Raw genomic sequence first — 24,344 nt, 5'->3', positions numbered from 1 at the left:
TCGGAGGAGCCAAGCGCTGTCCTCTGATATCTCCGAAACTTGCATTTCTGACCAGCCGCTCTGTCCATTTTTAGATAGGCTCCACAAGGTACCCTTTTAAGTAGTGTTAAACCAGAGTACATGTTATATTTTACATTCTTCACAGTCGCCCCCTTTTGCTTTGATGACCGCTTTGCACACTCTTCATGAGGTCCTCGTCTGGACTGGTTTTCCTTGAACAGGCATGCCTTGTCAGGAGTTAATTTGTGGAATTTTTAGCCTTAATAATGTGTTGGAGACCATCAGTTGTGTTGTGCAGAGGTCAGATTGGTCCACTTGTCCATACAGCGTTTAGTCCTATTCTACTACTGTTCTAAATCCACATTATTGCAAGAACTACTCAAAGTAAAGAGAAACGACCGTCCATCCTTACTACAAGACATGAAGGTCAGTGACTTAAGAAAATTTCCAGAACTTTGATGGTGTCCTCGTGTGCAGTCATGAAAATCCTGAAACGCTATTATGAAACTGGCTCTCATGAGGAACGCCCTAGGATGAGAAGACCAAGAGTTAACTCTGCTGCAGAAACGTTCATTAATGTTACCAGCCTCAGAAACCTCAAATTAGCAGCACCTCAAATTAGAGCCTACAGAAATGCTTCACAGAGACCAAGTACCAGACACATCTCATCATCAACTGCTCAGAGGAGATGCCAAGAATCAGGCTTTTGTGGTCAAATGGCTGCAAAGTAGCCACAACTGAAGAACACGAAGAAGGAAATTGATTGGGCCAAGACAACAAGCAATGTTTATTATACCAGTGAAAATCTGTACTTTGCTCTGATGATGAGTCAAAGTTTGAGGTTTTTGGTTCCTACCACCATGTCTTTGTGAGATGCAGAAAAGTGAGCTGATGGTTTCTACATGTGTGGTTTCCTGAAGGAGGAGGTGTGCTGATGGAGAACTTTGCAGATGATTTATTTTATAATTCAAAGCACCCCTCTAGGCTATCTAAGGGACATCTGACCAAGAATGAGAGTGATGGAGTGCAGCGTCAGATGACATGGTCGCTACACTCACCTGACCTTATGGTTTGAGAGGAGTTGGACCGCAAAGTGAAGCAAAAGCAGCCAAGTGCTCAGCATCTCAGGGAGCTTCCCATGTGACTACCTCATGATGCTGATTGAGAGAATGCCATTGGGCAACTGAAGCATCTGAAATATAAAACGTTCAAACAGCTGATTGGTCCGACACCTCTGCCGATCTGATATTGCTAACCAATGTATACAGCCTGATCAGCCCCTTGAATTCCATGTGTTCCTTCATCGTTTTTCATGTCCTCAACACAAATTTACAATGTAGAAATTGAAAACAAGAAAACAAATTTTTACATTAAAACCTGAATATCCCTCTCCTCCATCTACAGTGTCTGCTGTTGAGAACGTCTGTCAAAGTATTCAAGAATTTGAAATCTGATGTTGAGTCTAAAGCAAACCATACACGTGGTCCCTTAAAGCAGATGAGTAGTGAGGGTGAGTCGGTGCCTCAGCAGTCTGGTATTTAAGGCCTATCCTAAGGATAAGCCATCATTATGTTTATCACAAAAACAGGACCCAGATAAATAACCATTGTTCTGCTGCAGCAAAGACACCCAGGAATCTGGGTATGTATGGAGCATCTATTGTATGAAGACTGTGATTTTTTTTTATATTGCCGTGATATTTGTGTAGATACCGACAGGACTTGTTAGGGTCTCTGAGCGTGATTTACCAGATGACCGCTTTATACGAGCATCACTGATTGACTATAATGGTTGTGTACAGGTCCTTCTCAAAAAATTAGCATATTGTGATAAAGTTCATTATTTTCTGTAATGTACTGATAAACATTAGACTTTTATATATTTTAGATTCATTACACACAACTGAAGTAGTTCAAGCCTTTTCTTGTTTTAATATTGATGATTTTGGCATACAGCTCATGAAAACCCCAAATTCCTATCTAAAAAAATTTGCATATCATCAAAAGGTTCTCTAAACGAGCTATTAACCTAATCATCTGAATCAACTAATTAACTCTAAACACCTGCAAAAGATTCCTGAGGCTTTTAAAAACTCACAGCCTGGTTCATTACTCAAAACCGCAATCATGGGTAAGACTGCCGACCTGACTGCTGTCCAGAAGGCCATCATTGACACCCTCAAACAAGAGGGTAAGACACAGAAAGAAATTTCTGAACGAATAGACTGTTCCCAGAGTGCTGTATCAAGGTACCTCAGTGGGAAGTCTGTGGGAAGGAAAAAGTGTGGCAGAAAACGCTGCACAACGAGAAGAGGTGACCGGACCCTGAGGAAGATTGTGGAGAAGGACCGATTCCACACCTTGGGGGACCTGCGGAACCAGTGGACTGAGTCTGGAGTAGAAACATCCAGAGCCACCGTGTACAGGCGTGTGCAGGAAATGGGCTACAGGTGCCGCATTCCCCAGGTCAAGCCACTTTTGAACCAGAAACAGCGGCAGAAGCGCCTGACCTGGGCTACAGAGAAGCAGCACTGGACTGTTGCTCAGTGGTCCAAAGTACTTTTTTTGGATGAAGGCAAATTTTGCATGTCATTCGGAAATCAAGGTGCCAGAGTCTGGAGGAAGACTGCGGAGAGGGAAATGCCAAAATGCCTGAAGTCCAGTGTCAAGTACCCACAGTCAGTGATGGTCTGGGGTGCCATGTCAGCTGCTGGTGCTGGTCCACTGTGTTTTATCAAGGGCAGGGTCAATGCAGCTAGCTATCAGGAGATTTTGGAGCACTTCATGCTTCCATCTGCTGAAAAGCTTTATGGAGATGAAGATTTCATTTTTCAGCACGACCTGGCACCTGCTCACAGTGCCAAAACCACTGGTAAATGGTTTACTGACCATGGTATTACTGTGCTCAATTGGCCTGCCAACTCTCCTGACCTGAACCCCATAGAGAATCTGTGGGATATTGGGAAGAGTTGAGAGACGCAAGACCCAACACTCTGGAGGAGCTTAAGGCCTCTATCGAAGCATCCTGGGCCTCCATAACACCTCAGCAGTGCCACAGGCTGATTGCCTCCATGCCACGCCGCATTGAAGCAGTCATTTCTGCAAAAGGATTCCCGACCAAGTATTGAGTGCATAACTGAACTTAATTATTTGAAGGTTTACTTTTTTTGTATTAAAAACACTTTTCTTTTATTGGTCGGATGAAATATGCTAATTTTTTGAGATAGGAATTTTGGGTTTTCATGAGCTGTATGCCAAAATCATCAATATTAAAACAAGAAAAGGCTTGAACTACTTCAGTTGTGTGTAATGAATCTAAAATATATGAAAGTCTAATGTTTATCAGTACATTACAGAAAATAATGAACTTTATCACAATATGCTAATTTTTTGAGACGGACCTGTATAGCTGCAGTAGGATTTGAGACTGAATTAACCAGAAATATGCAGGAACTGCCTTGAAAAACTGTTTAAGCTTTTTTTTTTCTGGTATTGAGATCTGTCATAGGATCTCAATACCAGAGGACAACGCTCCAGTTTTGTCCCCATTCATTGTCAAGGGGGACAAAACGGAACAGAATGCACCAGAATGCATTCCATTTAGTTGTGTTCCCATGCCATACAGAAAAACCCTGCAAGCAGCGTTTTTGAGTGCGTCATGGGATGTGGAGCAAGACGGATCCAGCGTGAAACACAATGTAAGTCAATGGTGCCAGATCCATTTTCTCGCACACAAAAGGAAACCGATCCGGCGCCAATTGACTTACAATGGTTTTAGTGCTGGATCCGTCATCCGAGAATATAACTCGATCCGTTCAGAACGGATGCAGACAGTTGTATCATCGTGACAAAAGCGTTTTTGCCGATCCATGACTGATCCAGCAGAAACGCAGATGTGAAAGTAGCCTCTCTCATGCTGCAAGCCATCTAAAAAGAGAGAACACAACATCTACACTTTATTATCTCCTCCGATGTCTCCTCTTATTATTTCCAGTAATTGTATTTTACATGATATTTTCTATGATTTTTCATCGTCTCATCTTCTCTCCTTTCAGGTTCCTACAATATAGGATCCGCTCAGTGGATATCTTCTATATAAGATCCTTCTCCTGATTGACCGGTCAAGGATGGATAGGGACAGGGACAAGATGGCGGAGAGTATAATAAATCTCACCCTAGAGATCCTCTTCCGGCTTACTGGAGAGGTGAGAGATTCTGATGATGTCACATTACATCATCTTATCTATGTTACTAACAGATGGACATGACTGGAGAGGTGAGGGACTCTGGAGATGTATGGAGTGATATTTATTACTGTGTCTCTCCATAACCAGGACTACACAGTAGTGAAGAAGACCTCTAGTGAGCGCTGTCAGGACCCTGTGTCTGAAGGATGGGGAAGAACCCTGAGCCCAATCATGGGGCCTCCACCTCACCTCCTGATACATGAGGAAATCAATAGAGAGAAGATCCTAGAACTCACCAACAAGATGATTGAGCAGCTGACTGGAGAGGTGACACTGCTGGGAATGCTGGGACATTATACAGGAACGCTATGAAGGGATCTGGGTGATGACTGTATCATTGTGTTGTCAGGTTCCTATAAGGTGTCAGGACGTCACCGTCTATTTCTCCATGGAGGAGTGGGAGTATTTAGAAGGACACAAGGATCTGTACAAGGACATCATGATGGAGGATCAGTTGCCCCTTACACCAGCAGGTAATTGACATGACTAAATCCACACGTCCTCTCATTATCTGTATGTAAGGAATGAATTCAGTCACTGGATGTGTTTCCTACAGTTAAGAAAGAGAGAATAACACTGGAGAGATGTCCCAGTCCGCTTCTTCTACAGGATGGTTCGGAAGAACATCACAATGTCCCACAGGATGATCAGGTAGATTGAGATAAGGTCTCATGAAATGTCCCCTATGATCTGTAGAAGGCTGTGAAGATCTTGTGTTCGGTCTTGTTTTTTTTACCAGTATTATATGTTTTATCCTTGTATCATGAGAAAGGTGGAGATGGCAGCTGATCATAGACATTACATGATGTCTGGATCTTCTCAGTATTTTCTGTCTATGGAGACTTTTAAGATGGGCTCCTCTATGAATAGCTGCAGACCTTTTGTGGTTGTAGAGGAATGGCACAACAGTCTTCTGAGTGGTCCTTATTGGGACCATACAATGCTACAATTGGTCAACCAGCACAGTTGTGCTCAAATTGTCAGCTTATAATAAATTGTCTGTCTATGTTACAAGGCATCTATAGGTCTCTAGGAGACCACCCCTTGGCATAGCCTGCCCTGAACTTCACATAGGGTTGCACCATTCACTGAGAGATTGCTACTGTGTGCATTCATGGTTCTTTGTGGCTGATGCTACACATCTTTCCATGACTTGCAGAACTGCCCATAGCTGCAAACATGCACTATAGTGTACATTAGAGGATGGCCGAAAGACACCAGGTAATCAACATAGTTCCAGTCCAGGTCCTTCGTAATGGGATAAGTATCTTTAAGGAACAACTGCGACAATTTTTCTATATGATAAAGTAGTCTAGTGCTTCTGGAATGTCTTCAAATATTGTAGAGAGCAGCATTTAAAGGGTTCATGCACACAGCCGTGTGTAGCAGTTTTTGCGGTCCACTAATTGTGGATCTACAAAAAACACGGATACCGACCGTGTGCGTTCCACATTTTGTGGAACTGAACGTCTGGGCCATAGTAGAATAGTCCTATACTTGTACATAAGGCGGCCAAGGATAGGGCATGTTCTATATTTTTGCGGATTCCACGGAATGGACATACAGACGCGGACAGAGTGCTGTCTGCATCTTTTGCAGACCCATTGAAGTGAATGAGTCCGCAACCAACCCGCAAAAAATGCAGATCGGACGCAAACTAAAAATATTTTGTATGTGTGAACCCTAAATTAGAGAGTTTATTGAGTATAAGAAATTTACGTGGACAGTAAAAGAGATTAAGGGTAGAAAATAGAAATAAGTAGAGGTATGCTACATGGAGATCCCCGGCCAGAGAGGATGGTCAAGTAAGTCTGGCTTCTTGTCAGAACCAAGGGGCTTTTAAGACATTTTCCTGGCCACCTGCCATTTGGGCGTTCTCCCATGTTCTTCAAATTTTACATATGAGCTTGCGTACAGTATAATATAATATTGGCAGTTGATTATTAGAAAAGCTATGTAGGATTATTTTCATCAGCACATATAATTCTAACTCACCAGTGCTTTGGTGCCTGAGTTCCAGAGGCCAACCAGCGTCTATAGAGACCTTATTCACACGTCAGTGATTGTGAGCCAAAACCAGGAATGGAGGCTACACAGAGACCAGGTATAAATAAAAAAGCCGCCCCTGGTTTCCAGTTGCTGATGGAAAGCACTGACTGTGCGAATGAGGCATTGGAGTTGCACATCATCAGGCCAAGCACTCACTCGATTGCCCTTTCGAAAGTGTTTTGCAGCAGCCATGTCCTGGAGGTTAGTGGTGGCTAGAAGAATCAGCAGTGCATTTCTATGAGATACAGCTTCACACTGCTCTTCTCTTCCACCTGCATGTGACAGAAATCAGGGACAAACCTATCACAAGCAGGAGACAGGGGAGACAGGCTGAAGCTGCATCACATAGGAATATACTAACCCTCTGCAGTTTCAGTTAGACATCAGTTCTAACACTTGGTGCTCTTAGGTAAGTGTAGTGTGATGTCATTCTGATCACTTTGTCTTTTCAGAGGCATGATGGGAAATGTAGGATGCATTAGTAGAGCCATATCAGATTAAATGTCACATCATCTAAAACATATACGAGCTAGGCATACACAGTGGCCTCTACATTTTAATAACAGTCTACACTGCACTATATAGGAAAACATATTATTGCTGAAGTGTTTATTTACCAGCAATATCAGCAGCACCTTTCCTTGTAGTATACAGGAGAACATGTAACCCTTCATTTTGCACAGGAGGAGGGATGTCTCTCTATCCTTGCGCTTATCATTGTCTCTGTTGAGCACAGCAGCCAATACTCTGCAGGACTTGGATGAGCAAGGTTTTTTCACTAGGACTTTCTCCCACAACCCGCTGGTCACTCTTTCTGGATTAGGGCTAACACTTCCACAGCCCAATCTGACCCGGCAATTGCTCCCAAACTATAACAGCTTCTCTCTCGCCATTCTCTGCCATCTTTGTCAGGGTCATCACTAGTGTTGAGCGAACTTGTGTTTTAAGTTCAGCGTCTAAAGTTCGAGTTCAGGTTATCGAAGTATCCCGTTATGGATTCTAAATTCCGTTATGGTCCGTGGTAGCAGAATCCATAACTGGATACTTCGATAACCCGAACCCGAACTTTAGACGCCGAACTTAACACACAAGTTCGCTCAACACTAGTCATCACTCAAGACTGTGAAGCACCCCTCAGGCACTCAGGACCTTCTGGTCTTAGTCCTCTAGCCAAACAGTAGTCTCATGACTGCTTTACTAGAACACTGCTCCACTCTACTCGGGCTACAGCCCACAGGCGCACTCCATAGTGGCCTTTCCTCTGGCCTGCTACACTAAAGCCTGTTTCACACTTGCGCTGTTAATTCCGCTTTTGAGATCCGGCAGAGTATCTCAAAACCAGAATTAAACGGATCCGTGCTGTAACGGAACGCCTAGCACCCCGACCGGGTACCTCCGTTGATAGTGGCTCCTAGTGCTTCCAGAGGACTCCAAGCACTCCACTTGACACCGTCAGCACTGCAGACCCCACGAACCGCCGAAGCTTGGTGGAGGTCTCGCCGTCTCCTACCCACCCTGGACCTACGACAAGGCTCCAGGCTTCAGTGGGTGAACCTCTCCTAAATACAGAGAGCAGGAACCATGAACAAGCTCTTACAAGAGCTTATACTCAGGGGAGTATTGTGATATAGCAATCCCCAAGAGTGTAGTAGTTATCCCATTCCCCAAACATGAGCCAAAACTTCATGAAGGTATAAAAACAGGAACTCTCTTTATTTTAACACAAGCATTGATTTATACACATCTTCCAACAAGGTTACCACCCACAGGGTTTTGTAAAAACAGCCAATCACATGTATTTACAGTATTCAAACCTTCCCAGCAATTGTACACAAAATCCCCTTCCCTCTGTCTGTAACGCAATAAACAAAATACAATGAGCATTGTCTGAGACGCAATTAACTAACACAATGAGCATTGTCTGAGACGCAATCCACAAAATACAATTACCAAACATAATGGACTAACTTAATCACTCACAGACATAAAACACACATTTTTCCCAAAACACAGAAAACACCTCAAAACCCCACACATCCCCATAATGTATACATCCATGGATAGCTCTGATCTGGGTGAACAACATATCCAAAAATCACCCAGATCCGAGCAGGGGTTCCCGAATTCCATGGAAGTCACATTTGGCCGGCCGCAAGCATGACTTTCCTGCCTAAAACAGTTCCACAGGTTTAAGCTGTGCGGCCGGTCTGTCTTCTCCTTCAAAGATAGTATGGGCCATAATCCTGGGGCAAGAGGCTAGTAGCCAGGCCCCTCCAAAACACAGTGGCGAAGTTGGTTTCACCACACGTGCCATTTAATACATCCGGATGCATCTATTTCAGCCGGATCTGGTTGTATTAAATCTAAATTGAAAAAAACGCATCCGGTATGAAAATGGAACGAAATGCACCCTGATCAGTATTGTCCCCATTAACAATGAATAGAGACAAAACTGATCCGTTTCGTCACGGTTTTCAGATCCGCTCACGGATCTCAATACCGGAAAGCCACAACGCAAGTGTGAAACAGGCCTAACATGCTCTGAAAGAGCTCCTCAGACACCTCACGTGGTCTGACCTCAAACACTACCACCGGCATCGAGCTCTGCCTTTTTATCATTCACCTGGCCTGTCCTAAACAGTGTTCTCGAGCAACCCTCAGTGTCACAGTGCTCATCACTAGTGTTGAGCGAACTTCTGTTTTCAAGTTCGGCGTACATGATTCGGGTTATCTAAGAATTCTGTTATGGATTCCGTTACCACGGACTATAACTTATGGTCCGTGGTATCTGAAACCATAACCGAATTCTTAGATAACCTGAACCTTGTATGCCGAACTTGAAAACAGAAGTTCGCTCAACAATAGTCATCACCGCCAGGTTCTGAGTTGGCCTGAGCCCATGACCTCCTGTGGTATTGACATGGTCTGGCACCCCCTCTGTATATACAGGGTGGCCAGCAGGGCCAACAGGTTCACAAACTATGTAATGTTAAATACACACAATTTAAACATGTGGATGGCATATAAGGGCTACTCTCCCTGCATTGCAAACTTATGGTTGGAATAACGAAGCAATCAGATTGGATTTATACAGGAGACCTGCAGATACTTGGGTCAGATAACTCCTGCTGTCCGGTCATTTTTGATCCTCATTCTAATTACTGATCTTCTCCGGTCATATAAAACCTTTCACACGACTTCTCCGATGTCTGATGACTTCTACAATATTTGTTTCACAGCTTCTGAATCCAGGAGAAGATCTGAACATTATATATGTTACAGAGACATATGTGAGGGGTGATGAGCAGAGTACAGAGGACATTCCTACAGATAACTGCCCAGGTGAGTAGTGACCACTAAGTAAAGCAGAGAAGACTCGTAGATCACTGAATGATACAAATTCATGTTGAATGCTTTAAGTTCTGTCAATCTTTCGACTGTATATTCACCAGAAGTACTACAAAATATGGATAAAAATGTGATAACGTTATAGATGATAACATATGCTGGACATTGCCTGGGAAGCAGGCAGGGAGGTGACTGTGCAGAACGTCATTGTGTGTGGAGCTGAGGGTGGGTTGGCGCAGTGTCTGTGCAGTGTTTTTAGGCAGGTGTGGAAACAATGCTGCAAAGTAAGAATTCTTTCAAAAGTAGTAGTTTATTTTTATCAGTTGCCAAAATGCAAAGTGAATAAACAAAATCTAAATCAAATCAATATCAAACTTTCCCTTCAAAGTAGCATGAATACGATGCGGCACACAGTTTTTGAAGGAACTCTGCAAAGAGTTATGGTTCCTTATGGTATTGCTTGATTGATAAGTATCTACCTCTATTTCTCAGCATTGAGGACACCATTAATCCTGTCCAAATCCCCAACTCTGTTTCCTGAAGTGCAGCCCCAAATTTGCAGGGAATATCTACCATGCTTCTCTGTTGCCTGCAAACACTCATTATTCCGCTCTCCTCCCCTCCTGCAAGCAAACTGCCTTCTGACAAAACTGCCGTCTATTTTACATTTTGACTATTCAGTCCAGAGCACCAGCTGCCATTTTTTTGCACTCTAATTTGTATGTTTTTGGGCATAGTTGAGTCACTTGGCCTCGTTATTCAGTCAAAAGGAATGGCTTTTTTGTGGCAATTCTTCCATGAAGACCACTTCTGGCAAGACTTCTCCAAAGAGTAGGTGGGTGATCCTGGGTCCCACTGCCAGTTTCGGGCAGATGGCACTGCTGGACATCTTTTGGTTTCGAAGGGAAGTAAGCATGATGTCTTTCATCTGCTACACTTCTATGGTCCTTAACGTTGTCAGAGCTTGAACAGCACATATTGAAACCACACTCTAGTATGAAATCTTTGCCTGAGAGAGATGATTCTGCAGCAGATTAAAGACTCCAAACATACAGCCAATTCCATTAAGAATTATTGTCAGCATCAAGAAGAGCAAGGAGACCTGGAAGTGATGAAATGGCCCCCACAGAGACCTAATCGCAACTTTGAGTCTATCTGGGATTACATGAAGGGACAGAAGGATCTGAGCAAGCCTTCATCCACAGAAAATATGTGGTTGGCCTCCTTTCCGATATGTACTGTACCTAGTTTAATTTTTGCTGTTTCGATGGCAGAGTGTGTTCACACTAAATATTGATTTGATTTAGATTTTGTTAATGGACTTTGTGTTTTTTTTTTTATTGATATTAATATTAACATGAAAATACATACTATCCAAGTTTTATCTTTACTTTACACTACAAATGTTCGTTTTGCACTGCGTTGGTGACATGTTCTGTCCAGGCACGCGGCAGCATGTCCTCACATATGGACTACACACTTTTTCAGCGATATGTCATCTCAGGTCTTTCAGATCTTGTGGCTGGAGGGGGGAGGAAGGGTGTGGGGGAGAGAGACACTGAGTTCTTGATGTTGCCCAGAGAATGAAGTCTCAGGGTGTCAGATTTGGTGATTTTGTAGTACTGCACAACATTTGTGAATCGTTTATTGCGACACGGACGATTTAATTTTCCAGTAGAACGTTCCAGTTCATTCAGGTATCATGGAACATCCAACTAGAAATGAGGAGTAGCACCACCCTGCTGATAGACTACTTTAGGAAAATCTTTATCTATCTGGAAAAAGCCATTTCTTTAACATATCCTCGGGAAAAAAAGGAAGGGACGGTAGACCATGCGCCTGCTCATTGTGCAGAACACGTTTACTTGGGTCCCTCGTGCTCGGCTTGAATCCTGTTTACTGTCTTTTACGAAGTCTTTGGGCAGTGTGGACTTTTCCTGTGACATATAATGCAGTTATATATTCCATGCACACTGCAAGGTTCAAATGCCAAGCTTGTGATTTATTGAATGTAAAGCAAAAAGAACAAAAGTGCAACAAACGTGAAAGGTGTAGTATCAATTACACTTCCGGTGGTCAATCACCACAAGATATATTAGGTAGTTCTTGCACGGCATCACGTCAACTCCGAAATTCCGGTCCCTCACGGATCTTTTTCAAAATGTTGCCGTGGGGAAAATACATGGTGGCCCACAAAAAAAGTAGCCCACCTCCAATACCTCCAAATCAAACTGCCTTATAGTAAATCTGTCTTAGTTGTCTATAGCAACCAATCAGAACTCTGTTTTCATTTTTTCAGAGCCCTGTAGGAACTGAAAGCTGAGCTCTGATTGGTTGCTATGGGCAACTAAGTCTGGTTTATTATTCAGTTTGATAAAAGTGGCGTATTGTGTCAGAAAGACGGTGTTCTCCCTGGAACTGCGAATAGTGATTGCGGAAGGCTATTCACGAAGCAGATCGATTGAGGAAACGCAAGAGACCTTTGCCGACAAGTTTCCAGGAACAAAACCACCAGCGACATGTTGTATTCAGAGTCTGGTTTGGAAATGGCATCAAACATGAAGAAACCAAGGCCTCCATTGATCAGGAGGGCTGAGGTTGTGCATGAAAGTGCAAGTAGCTCCCAAAAATCAACTCAAAGATTGTCTCTGCAAATTGGTGTATCAGCGAGCGCTGAAATCACTGAACCTGAAGATTTACCGAATAATGCGTGTGCAGGAACTGAAAGAGTCCAACAAAACTAAACGCCTAAATTACTGGACTTGGCTGCTGACTATGATTGCTGACGGACCGATTGCTGTACTTCATGATGGACAACGCTTGGTTTCATTTATTAGTCATGTAATATTCCACAATAAGAGGTACTGGTCTGCTGAAAATCCTCATTTGACTTGGCGTTTGGCGTGCAGTGTCAGGAACACGAATAGTGGGCCCCAGTTCAAATCGACTGGGAATAATGCAATTCACCTGGACATCTTTGAACAGTTTTACAACCAACTAACACCAGAAATAAAAATGGGGCAGCCTGCCGCACCTCGCGGGACTAAATGACATGGGTTTGTGAACTCTTTACGAAGGAACGAACTGTGAGCAAGGGGTTATGGCCTTCACGTTCCCCAGACTTGTCCACTTTCAGCATCTTTTGTGACTTGTGGGTAATAAAAAAAAAAAAAAAAAATCCACATTCATCTTGTCATACTATTGCTGGAGACGGGCCACTTTTTCGTGGGCCACCCTGTAGAGATCAGGTATGAGTATAGTAAAGTACAAGTTCTGCTACATGAGATATGGAGTGAGCATATTGAAGATTATAAATTAAAGGGGTTTTCCAGGCTCAGGATAGGTCATCAATATCAGATCGGTGGGAGTCCGACACCTGGCACCCACGCCGATCAGCTGTATGAAGAGATGGTATGTGCCGTGCGTGCCATTCCCAGTCTTTCTTCCTGGTCGCTGCCGCCATGTCTATGACAAGCAGGAAGAGAGTCAGGGGACCACACATGCGCACGGTGCATGCCTTCTCTTCATACAGCTGATCAGTGGGGGTGTCGGACATCCGCAAAGGATAGGTCATCAATATTAAAAGCCTGCAAAACCCCTTTGAGAAAAAAATGCTAAAGTAAAAGGTTGACGACATGTCGAAGGAATATACCAGCCTAAATTACAGCATATGAAAATATATGAAAAGGTCTGACAATTATGGAAGATATCCAGGATTGAGCAACAGTATGTGCACAATCCTGACTTTCTATGTAAGATGTAATTATAATATAAATATATTTTTGGATATACCATACACATCCTCGTTAGATAATAACTATGGTTCTGTCTGAGTATTACATATATTCCCAACACCCAGCATCATGGACACCATAGCAACTTGATGCAATTCAAAATCTATGTCCAATGGCCTTTCATAAATTCATGCCCAATACCTATCTCTTACACTGCACCCATACCACTCCTTCCTTCAGTATGACGCAAGTGCTGCTATTACTCTGTGATACTCTTGCCATCTTTAATACTGGAGGCCACTCACATTCATTATACACACTGCACCAGCTCGGCAAGTGTGCCTCCCTCCCACAGTACTGGTTACAACAAACTGGTAGAGCAACTGTGTTCATACGTGCTGAAGGCTTAGCCACAGGCCGAATCCCCAATTTTTTTTTGGCAGCCACTGGTACTCCAGCCAAGGGAGGCACTATACACCGAACAGATTTTTTCAGAACACCCTTCATCGAGACATGTTCAGACATAGTTTGGGCTTTAGACACAAATGGAAGATGACTTGACTAAGAAATGCTAACAGGACTCCTGCCCTCTTCTTGATGAAGACATCTCTACAACAAACATATGTAGGAGGTGAATCTTGCAGATGTTGTGGTACAGGTGGCTTTCTGACAGTCTGCATTGTAGTTAGGGGTCAGGAACAACAAGCAGAACCCCAGTGAAGAATCTGCTTAGCGTTCCAGTTGAGAACCAGATTGTATAGACAGTCCCAGCAGAAGTCGGCAGGTATACATGGTCAGAATATACAGGAAAATTCTCTCAGAATGGGACACGCCCACTTGACGCTCCAAGGACTCAGTGACGTACTAGATGGTTTCAGAAGGTGCCTCCATTGATGCAGGTCACCACCAAGGGCTTCTTTATGCGTGGACGGATATACAGTACTGGTTCACCAAGGCCTTCATGTAGGTAGCTTCTTGCCAAGCCATAATCTATGACTGCCAGGATGGCAAACTGGGTACAATTGTAGGACAGAGATACTGACATTCAACTTTGGAGAGAGCTGGTCTTCACCCAGGACCATCTCCCTAGACTCCGAAGTCCCACCATGCGAGGACAATTGGAGATGTCATATCCCATTGTACCACAATACAGACAGAGGTCACTGGGGCACCTGCCTCGACGCCCCTCTTCAGACAATTTGAGGAAATCCACTTGCATGGGCTCCTAGAGTAGAAGACGGAAGAGTGAAAGGTCTCTGGAATGTTGGCGCCAATTGAAGAGACTCTCTTCAATTAAACTCTGCAGAGTAGTTGGAATATCACTACCTGCCAGTTGATCCTTAATACGAGCTAACAGGCCCTCTCAGAAAGCTTCCATAAGAGCTTCATTGTTCCAGGCCAAGTCAGAGGAGTGTGAAACTGTATTCCCTGGTCAAGAGGCAGAAAAGGTACTTCCTGGTTCACCAAAGACTCTGCAGAAGATGGTTAGAAACTCTTGCAGATGACTTGTCACAGGTTAACCACTCTCCCATAACGAATTAGTACAGGTGAGGACCTAGCCAGACAGAAGCAAAATTATAAAGGTCACCTACAGTATGTCCGGTCTGAAGAAAAAAGATGTGGCTGCAGCTCAAAATAAATGGTACACTGGTTAATGAATCCACAACACATCTTAGAATTACTCATAGCATGGAGGCGGCAACAGATGTTAAATAGAACCTCCAGAGGCAGCTGTGGATACGGCAGTGGTTAAGGTGTTCATATGGATAGACACACCATGCACAAAATTCAGCAGTTGGTTGTGATGGCCATGCTGTTGAGCGATCTCCTGGCAAAGCTCAGGTAAACTCATCCATGGAGAATCAGCAGGATCCATGGTCTGATTAAACTGTTACAATCTGTGAATGTGGATCCAATGTACTAACCAAGGATTGGTACACTGCTGACCCACGAGGATCAGGAACTCCGGAGCAGAGCACCAGAGGAATCGGGCTAACTCATGGACTGGAACACACAGAGGTCAAAGTCCAGGAAGGAAACTATCAGTATAAAGACAAGTAGACGGATTATAGCTCAGATAGCAAGATATAACAGACTAGCAGAACTTAGCAGGACATGTGTTGATCAGGCAAGGAATGAGAGAAAAAAAGCAGGTATTTATAGGGGAGCTAATGTGCTAGTTAGTCAGCAGCTGGACCACAACCCAAAGAGATAATTTGGTGCACTACCTTGTGTGTTGGTGTACTTTACTAATCACCTATATGCTGGTTTAATTAAATTAAACCCCCTTACCCCCACAGGGGTGTGGAAATAAATAAAAAAAACTACTTGTCGAAGGACTAAAGTGGGGGCTCAATCTACTTGTCCCTCATGACCATCTACTTGTCCTGAACTTATACTAAAGTTATACTGTATGGGGGGCGGGGGCCACAGGGAGACGTTGTATTGTATGGGGGCGGGGGCCACAGGGAGACGTTGTATTGTATGGGGGCGGGGGCCACGGGGTGACGTTATACTGTATGGGGCAGGGGCCACAGGGTGACGTTATACTGTGCGGGGGCAGCCGCTTGGTGACGTTATACTGTATGGGGCACTAGGGCAGCCCCAAGGTGACGTTATACTGTATGGGGGCACAAGGAGACGTTATACTGTATGTGGGCAGCCCCAAGGTGATGTTATACTGTATGGGGGCCACAAGGAGACGTTATACTGTATGGGGGCAACAGGGAGACATTATAGTTTATCAAGTGCCACGTGCAGTGCAGATTGCAGGCAGGGCCAGAGCCTCAGAAGACAGACAGCACAACCTTTATTTCTGACACCCCTGCAGATGAGCGTTCCTCCCGGAGCCTGTCCACATCGCAGCTCCCGGCCTGACCTGCAAGCGCTGACTGGGGTCACATAGCATTATACTGATTTATGATGCTATGTAACCCATACAGTTCTGGAATGTATTGGATAACACTGACATAATGCTGTTACATAGCATCATAAATCAGTATAATGTTATGTGACCCCAGTCAGCGCTTGCAGGTCAGGCCGGGAGCTGCGATGTGGACAGGCTCCGGGAGGAACGCTCATCTGCAGGGGGCCGTGGGGTCTCTCACTCCTCTTCTCCCATCTTGGCCTGCAATTACTCAGTCTCTGGAGACGGTTTGCTGACTTATTGTGCGCTCCTGTGCTGGCAGGTGGGCGGAGACTTCGATACAGGAGCCGGGAGGAGCGGGGGCCGCCTGCAGGAAGTGATATGTACGGTACTCATATGCACGATGCAGGGGCAGGCTGACATAGATGTAGGAGCGGTCAGCTCGCGGCTAGCATATGACCGCTCCTATTACTGCCCAACCGACATGTCCCTGCTACTTGCCCGCACAGGGCTAAACAACTGTTCAAACTACAGGGTGGGCCATTTATATGGATACACCTTAATAAAATGGGAATGGTTGGTGATATTAACTTCCTGTTTGTGGCACATTAGTATATGTGAGGGGAGAAACTTTTCAAGATGGGTGGTGACCATGGTGGCCATTTTGAAGTCGGCCATTTTGAATCCAACTTTTGTTTTTCCAATAGGAAGAGGGTCATTTGACACATCAAACTTATTGGGAATTTCCCAAGAAAAACAATGGTGTGCTTGGTTTTAACGTAACTTTATTCTTTCATGAGTTATTTACAAGTTTCTGACCACTTATAAAATGTGTTCAATGTGCTGCCCATTGTGTTGGATTGTCAATGCAACCCTCTTCTCCCACTCTTCACACACTGATAGCAACACCGCAGGAGAAATGCTAGCACAGGCTTCCAGTATCCGTAGTGTCAGGTGCTGCACATCTCGTATCTTCACAGCATAGACGATTGCCTTCAGATGATACGAGATGTGCAGCACCTGACACTACGGATACTGGAAGCCTGTGCTAGCATTTCTCCTGCGGTGTTGCTATCAGTGTGTGAAGAGTGGGAGAAGAGGGTTGCATTGACAATCCAACACAATGGGAAGCACATTGAACACATTTTATAAGTGGTCAGAAACTTGTAAATAACTCATGAAAGAATAAAGTTACATTAAAACCAAGCACACCATTGTTTTTCTTGTGAAATTCCCAATAAGTTTGATGTGTCAAATGACCCTCTTCCTATTGAAAAAACAAAAGTTGGATTCAAAATGGCCGACTTCAAAATGGCCGCCATGGTCACCACCCATCTTGAAAAGTTTCCCCCCTCACATATACTAATGTGCCACAAACAGGAAGTTAATATCACCAAACATTCCCATTTTATTAAGGTGTATCCATATAAATGGCCCACCCTGTACTTGCCCGGCGCCCGGAACTGCATGTCCCGGGCGTCGGGCGATAGGGATTCCACACCCCTGCCCCATAAAAATTAAATTACAACCAAGTGGAATCTGGATATACAGTAAATGCAAATGGACAACTGAGGCCTGACTTTTAATTTAAAGTTAACACTCACATGTAAACTGTTGCACTTCCCTGTGTATCGGTGTACTGACCACCTACAGTGGAGGAAATAATTATTTGACCCCTCACTGATTTTGTAAGTTTGTCCAATGACAAAGAAATGAAAAGTCTCAGAACAGTATCATTTCAATGGTAGGTTTATTGTAACAGTGGCAGATAGCACATCAAAAGGAAAATCGAAAAAATAACTTTAAATAAAAGATAGCAACTGATTTGCATTTCATTGAGTGAAATAAGTATTTGAACCCTCTAACAAAAAAAGACTTAATACTTGGTGGAAAAACCCTTGTTTGCAAGCACAGAGGTCAAACGTTTCTTGTAATTGATGACCAAGTTTGCGCACATTTTAGGAGGAATGTTGGTCCACTCCTCTTTGCAGATCATCTCTAAATCCCTAAGGTTTCGAGGCTGTCTCTGTGCAACTCTGAGCTTGAGCTCCCTCCATAGGTTTTCGATTGGATTAAGGTCCGGAGACTGACTAGGCCACTCCATGACCTTAATGTGCTTCTTCTTGAGCCACTCCTTTGTTGCCTTTGCTGTATGTTTTGGGTCATTGTCGTGCTGGAACACCCATCCACGACCCATTTTCAGTTTCCTGGCAGAGGGAAGGAGGTTGTCGCTCAGGATTTCACGATACATGGCTCCGTCCATTTTCCCGTTTATGCGAATAAGTTGTCCTGTGCCCTTAGCAGAAAAACACCCCCAAAGCAAAATGTTTCCACCCCCATGCTTGACGGTGGGGACGGTGTTTTGGGGGTCATAGGCAGCATTTTTCTTCCTCCAAACACAGCGAGTTGAGTTAATGCCAAAGAGCTCTATTTTGGTCTCATCAGACCACAGCACCTTCTCCCAGTCACTCTCTGAATCATTCAGGTGTTCATTGGCAAACTTCAGACGGGCCTGCACATGTGCCTTCCTGAGCAGGGGGACCTTGCGAGCCCTGCAGGATTTTAATCCATTGCGGTGTAATGTGTTTCCAATGGTTTTCTTGGTGACTGTGGTCCCTGCTAATTTGAGGTCATTAACTAACTCCTCCCGTGTAGTTCTAGGATGCTTTTTCACCTTTCTCAGAACCATTGACACCCCACGAGGTGAGATCTTGCGTGGAGCCCCAGAGCGAGGTCGATTGATGGTCATTTTGTGCTCCTTCCATTTTCGAACAATCGCACCAACAGTTGTCACCTTCTCTCCCAGCTTCTTGCTAATGGTTTTGTAGCCCATTCCAGCCTTGTGCAGGTCTACAATTTTGTCTCTGACATCCTTGGACAGCTCTTTGGTCTTTCCCATGTTGGAGAGTTTGGAGTCTGCTTGATTGATTGATTCTGTGGACAGGTGTCTTTTATACAGGTGACTAGTTAAGACAGGTGTCCTTAATGAGGGTGACTAATTGAGTAGAAGTGTCTAACCACTCTGTGGGAGCCAGAACTCTTAATGGTTGGTAGGGGTTCAAATACTTATTTCACTCAATGAAATGCAAATCAGTTGCTATCTTTTATTTAAAGTTATTTTTTCGATTTTCCTTTTGATGTGCTATCTGCCACTGTTACAATAAACCTACCATTGAAATGATACTGTTCTGAGACTTTTCATTTCTTTGTCATTGGACAAACTTACAAAATCAGTGAGGGGTCAAATAATTATTTCCCCCACTGTATATGTTTTAATTAAATTGAACAAGTCCCAAAAATAAAATTCCAACTGTATAGACATACAATAAATGGAGAGGGACGATTAAGGCAAATTGTTGCCCTACCCAGTGTATTGGTGTACTGATCCCCCTATATGTTGGTTTAATTAGATTCAATAATCCCCCCACCATCCCCAAAAAATAAAAATAAATGTGGAACTGTGTGGAGATAATAAATGGATGTAGCCCTAATATTACATTTTCAATCACCGATTTATACGGTTTTTCAAACAAAAAAATGACTAGTATTCTATATGCTATGCTACAGTTTTAGCTTATTCACCCCCCCCCCCCCCCCCCCCCAAAAAAAAAAATAGGATTTCTGCGAAAATGGGGGGGGGGGGGGGGGTTAGGGGATGAGAAGATGTCCTTGCAGGTAGCTGCTTTTGAGGTTTGCTGCAGTTCTGCTAGGAGGCACAGCGGCCTCAGCTCCTCACTTCTCACTCCCTGGCTGACGGCGTCCCTGCTTGTCCCTATTTTATACACACAATTCTTCTTCATTGTAATTCTAGCCTTTCCTTTCACTGTTCCTGGCAGTTGAATACAAGTTTGATTGATTTTTCACTGTCCCTGACTCCCTAAAATAGTTTTTCTGGTAGACACTGTACGACTGAACCACCCTCATTCATAGTCCAGCACAGAATGATGATCTGCTCATTCTGCTAGGGCACCTCCCTGCTTTCTGCAGCACTGATTAGATCAGCCTGGAAGCCAATCATGGCAAGCCATCTCCACTTCTTCTCAGGGTCATGTGAGAACCCTTCTTCCTCCCTAGTGCTCTTTTTTTTTTTTACCACCAACTTGTGCACTAAAATGGCACTACATGCCGTTTTAGTGGATTCCTCCTAAACTAAAAGGTTTAGGGTTCATCTGCCATCCAAAAATTAGCAAAGTTCAGACAGAACCCAGTTTGTTACAAAGTGGTTAGCTCATCTTTACACAGAAGGTAACAAGTGCTTGATTTGTACAGTGGTCCAGCCATCTTAACACAATAGAGGGGTCGATATAAAGCTGCATTAGCTGTCACCAGCCAATATCTGTAGTGCTTCTGAGTGCATGGGGGGTGGATATTTCACAATGGATCAGGTTCAGAAGAATGATGCTGAAGAGAGTAGTGGGCGGCCGTAAATAGATGAGAATTAGATTAGGGGATGTAATAGGCTAACCTAAAAAGATGTGTTTTTAGGGAGCGCCTAAAACTGGGGATGTTATGAGTTAGGCTACATGCACACAAACGTATTTTGTTTCCGTTTCCGTTTCTGTTACATTTTTGTTGTTGATTGGATAAGGACACATTCATTTCAATTGGTCCACAAAAAATGCACACAGCACACCGTGTGTTGTCCACATCCGTTCCGTAGCCCCGCAAAAAATATAGAGCATGTCCTATTCTTGTCCATTTTGCGGACAAGGATAGGCATTGTTGCAATGGATCTGCAAAAAAACTGATGCAATACGGATGGCAAAAGGACATCATCCGTATTTTTGGCGGATCTGCGTTTTGCGGACCGCAAAAAGCATACAGTTGTGTGAATGTATTTTTAAGTTAATTGGGGTAGGGAATTCCAGAGAACACGTGCAGCTCGGGAGAAGTATTGAGGATGGTAGTGAGAGGTTTGGGTTATGGTGGAAGTTAGCAATAAGTCATTGGCTGAATGAGAGCACGGGTAGGATGCAAGAAATGTTTTTCTTTATATACAAAAGTTATCAGTAGAATTTTATTTAAAAAAATGTGTTTTATTCTTTGCAGATGACTGTACCAGGAACTCAGAGAGACATCTGCTATCTTCACATTTTAAAGTAGATGTTTGTGATATCACATCTGATCCTTTTCATCTGATATCATCTGATCCTTTTCATCTGATATCATCTAATCCTTTTCATCTGATATCATCTAATCCTTTTCATCTGATATCATCTGATCCTTTTAAACAGGTTCAATCTTCTGATTCATCACAGAGTGTAACACATAAAAGTCACAGATGGGGTGAACGTCAAACAGCTCACATAAGGGAGAAGCCATTTTCATGTTTAGAATGTAACAGATATTTTAGCTATGAATCAGAACTTATTACACATCAGAGAATTCACACAGGGGAAAAGCCATTTTCATGTTCAGAATGTGGTAAATGTTTTGCCCTTAAATCAGATCTTGGTAGACATAAGAGAATTCACACAGGGGAGAAACCATTTTCATGTTCAGAATGTGGTAAATGTTTTAACCATAAATCAGATTGTGTTAAACATGAGCGAATCCACACAGGGGAGAGGCCACATTCATGTTCAGATTGTGGGAAATGTTTTAATGATAAATCGGATCTTGTTAAACATGAGCTAATTCACACAGGTGAGAAGCCATTTTCATGTTCAGAATGTGAAAAATGTTTTGCTGTAAAAAAATATCTCGTGAGACATCAGAGAATTCATACAGGGGAGAAGCCATATTCATGCTCAGAATGTGGGAAATGTTTTGGTATAAAAAAAGATCTTGTTGGGCATCAGAGAACTCACACTGGAAAGAAGCCATATTCATGTTCAGAATGTGGGAAATTTTTTGCTGTAAAAAAAGATCTTGCTAAGCATCAGAGAATTCACACAGGTGAAAAGCCATATTCATGCTCAGAATGTGGGAAATGTTTCACTGTTAAAAAAGATCTTGTTGGACATCATAGAATTCACACAGGGGAGAAGCCATATTCATGCTCAGAATGTGGGAAATGCTTTGCCCTCCAAAGCAATCTTCTCGTACATCAACGAAATCACACAGGAGAGAAACCATTTTCGTGTTCAGAATGTGGGAGATGTTTTAACCACAAATCAGATGTTGTTAGACATCAGAAAATTCACACAGGGGAGAAGCCATTTTCCTGTTCAGAATGTGGAAGATGTTTTAATCACAAATCAGATCTTGTTAGACATCAGAGAACTCACACAGGGGAGAAGCCATTTTCCTGTTCAGAATGTGGGAAATGTTTTAACCATAAATCAGATCTTGTTAGACATCAGAAAATTCACAAAAGGGAGAAGCCATTTTCCTGTTCATAATGTGGGAGATATTTCACTCAGAAGTCAACCCTTGTTGACCAGGAGAGAAGCCATATTCATGCTCAGAAGGTGTGGAATGTTTTGTATGTAGTTTGAACGTCAAATAATTCACACAAGGGAGAAGCCATCTCATGTTTAGAATGTGGGAGATGTTTTACTTGGAAATCATTTCTTGTTGACAATCAGAAAATTCACCCAGGGTAGTAGCCATTCTCATTTATTTATTTTTTATTGAAGTACAAGTCATACAAGAGAAAGGGAAAGCAATTTACAGCACTGAATGATGGTTAAGTCAGTTAAATGCACATGGAATTCTACTAACACTTTTATATCAATCACTGGAATAGAATATTTCATATTAAATTCTATAATTGCATATAAATAACATCATATAAGGCATATCGAACATTTATTCAAGCAGTGAATTATTATCTGGAACACGGTTTGTTTAGTATTATAATGGGCCAAGGCTAGAATGGCTGCATCAAAGAAGTCTGCTTTACCTCTACCGCCAGAAAAGTATATAGAAGCAGCGATGAGTGAGCTTCGGATACTACATCCGAAGTCACTTCGTTCAAAATTTTGGATTAATACTGTATGGAGATCAGTCTCTCTACAGTATTAAAATGTATGGGCTCCGATGAGCTAAAGTCATTTATTCGCGAAGTTGCGCGAGACTTCATGAATAACTTCGGTAGTTGTTTTTTAAAGTGGAATACCACTTTAAAACTTGGAACCGAACTTGGCTTCGGTTCCGGCTGCTACCTTGGAACCTCATGGTGAGTTCTTAAATCCTGATTTTGCTGTGGAGTGACGCACTGCCCTAACTGCTGGCTGGATGGTCCAAAGAGCCATTTCATATGACAGTGGGTCACCCCTAGTAGTCATACGAGGGACATTAACAACAACTAGTGATATATGCAGGACATTCAGTGGCCATGTGTTGCCTCTTATAGCAGAAATGTCTCTCGCCAGATTGCAACACTGCTTTGGTCTGGCCAGTCGCCATATTTATCTCCAATGGAGATGTTTTGGGCAAATGTGCTGCAGAATGCAATAAGAAACCTGTATGCCTCCATGCCCAACTGTATATCATTTGTGGAACTAGAGCCTCCTTTCAATGGTATAGTTTTCCTCAATAGACTTAAAGGGGTTGTCTCACTTCAGCAAATGGCATTTATCATGGAGAAAGGCACTTACTAATGTATTGTGATTGTCAATATTGCCTCCTTTGCTGTTTTTGATTAATGTTTAAGTCGCATTACACACTGCTCATTTCCAGGCGTTACGACCACCCTGCAATCCAGCAGCGGTGGTTGTGCTTGCACACTATAGGAAAAGGTGCAGGGCTCTCTGGAGGCCAAGGTTGTGTGAGCTCGCATAGGCGTGAATGTGCAGCAGCTCTCATCCCGGCCATAACCCTGGATATGCGCAGTGTATAATGCGCTGAATGAATCCAGTGAGCGAAGGAAGCAATATGGACAATGGCAATACATTAGTAAGTGCCTTGTATTAACTTTGTCTATATGATGAATGCCATTGACAGATGTGAGACAACCCCTTTAAAAGTGTTTTTTTTATTTATTTTTTTACTTAAGACCTATCATCTGGATAGGTTATTAGTTTTTTAATCAGTGGGGATCCGACACCCAGGACCCCCACCAATCAGCAGTTTAAAAAAGGCATCCTTGTCCCAGCTAATGAAGCACAGCGCCGTACATTGTATAGTGGTCGTGCTTGGTATTGCAGCTCATCCC

The 24,344-nt window shown here is 43.2% G+C and overlaps 1 protein-coding gene and 1 long non-coding RNA gene across 2 annotated transcripts in view; both read left to right on the top strand.

The window, feature by feature from the left end:
* The first annotated feature begins 4,149 nt into the window (after window positions 1-4,149).
* LOC121004578 overlaps window positions 4,150-24,344 on the top strand; it is a 32,512-nt gene continuing 12,317 nt past the window's right edge. The window contains exon 1 of the long non-coding RNA XR_005779774.1: window positions 4,150-4,204. This is a non-coding gene — a long non-coding RNA (uncharacterized LOC121004578). The remainder of the gene's footprint in view (window positions 4,205-24,344) is intronic.
* Window positions 4,605-23,206, top strand: LOC121004485 (zinc finger protein OZF-like). The gene is made up of 4 exons (XM_040436733.1): window positions 4,605-4,719; window positions 4,803-4,897; window positions 9,535-9,637; window positions 21,293-23,206. The coding sequence occupies exons 1-4, from the start codon at window positions 4,635-4,637 to the stop codon at window positions 22,585-22,587; spliced, it is 1,578 nt and encodes a 525-aa protein (XP_040292667.1). The 5' UTR covers window positions 4,605-4,634; the 3' UTR covers window positions 22,588-23,206.

This window comes from Bufo bufo, chromosome 6 (assembly GCF_905171765.1).
Source record: "Bufo bufo chromosome 6, aBufBuf1.1, whole genome shotgun sequence".
Lineage (NCBI taxonomy): Eukaryota > Metazoa > Chordata > Amphibia > Anura > Bufonidae > Bufo > Bufo bufo.
Note: the sequence above shows the minus strand (reverse complement) of the source record. Positions and strands in the feature narration are given on the sequence as shown.

Coding starts and splice junctions, on each gene's coding strand:
- LOC121004485 (XM_040436733.1), top strand. CDS start 4,635: ATGGAGGAGTGGGAGTATTTAGAAGGACACAAGGATCTGTACAAGGAC. Junction 4,898..9,534: donor ATGTCCCACAGGATGATCAG/GTAGATTGAGAT, acceptor TTTGTTTCACAG/CTTCTGAATCCAGGAGAAGA. Junction 9,638..21,292: donor TCCTACAGATAACTGCCCAG/GTGAGTAGTGAC, acceptor TATTCTTTGCAG/ATGACTGTACCAGGAACTCA.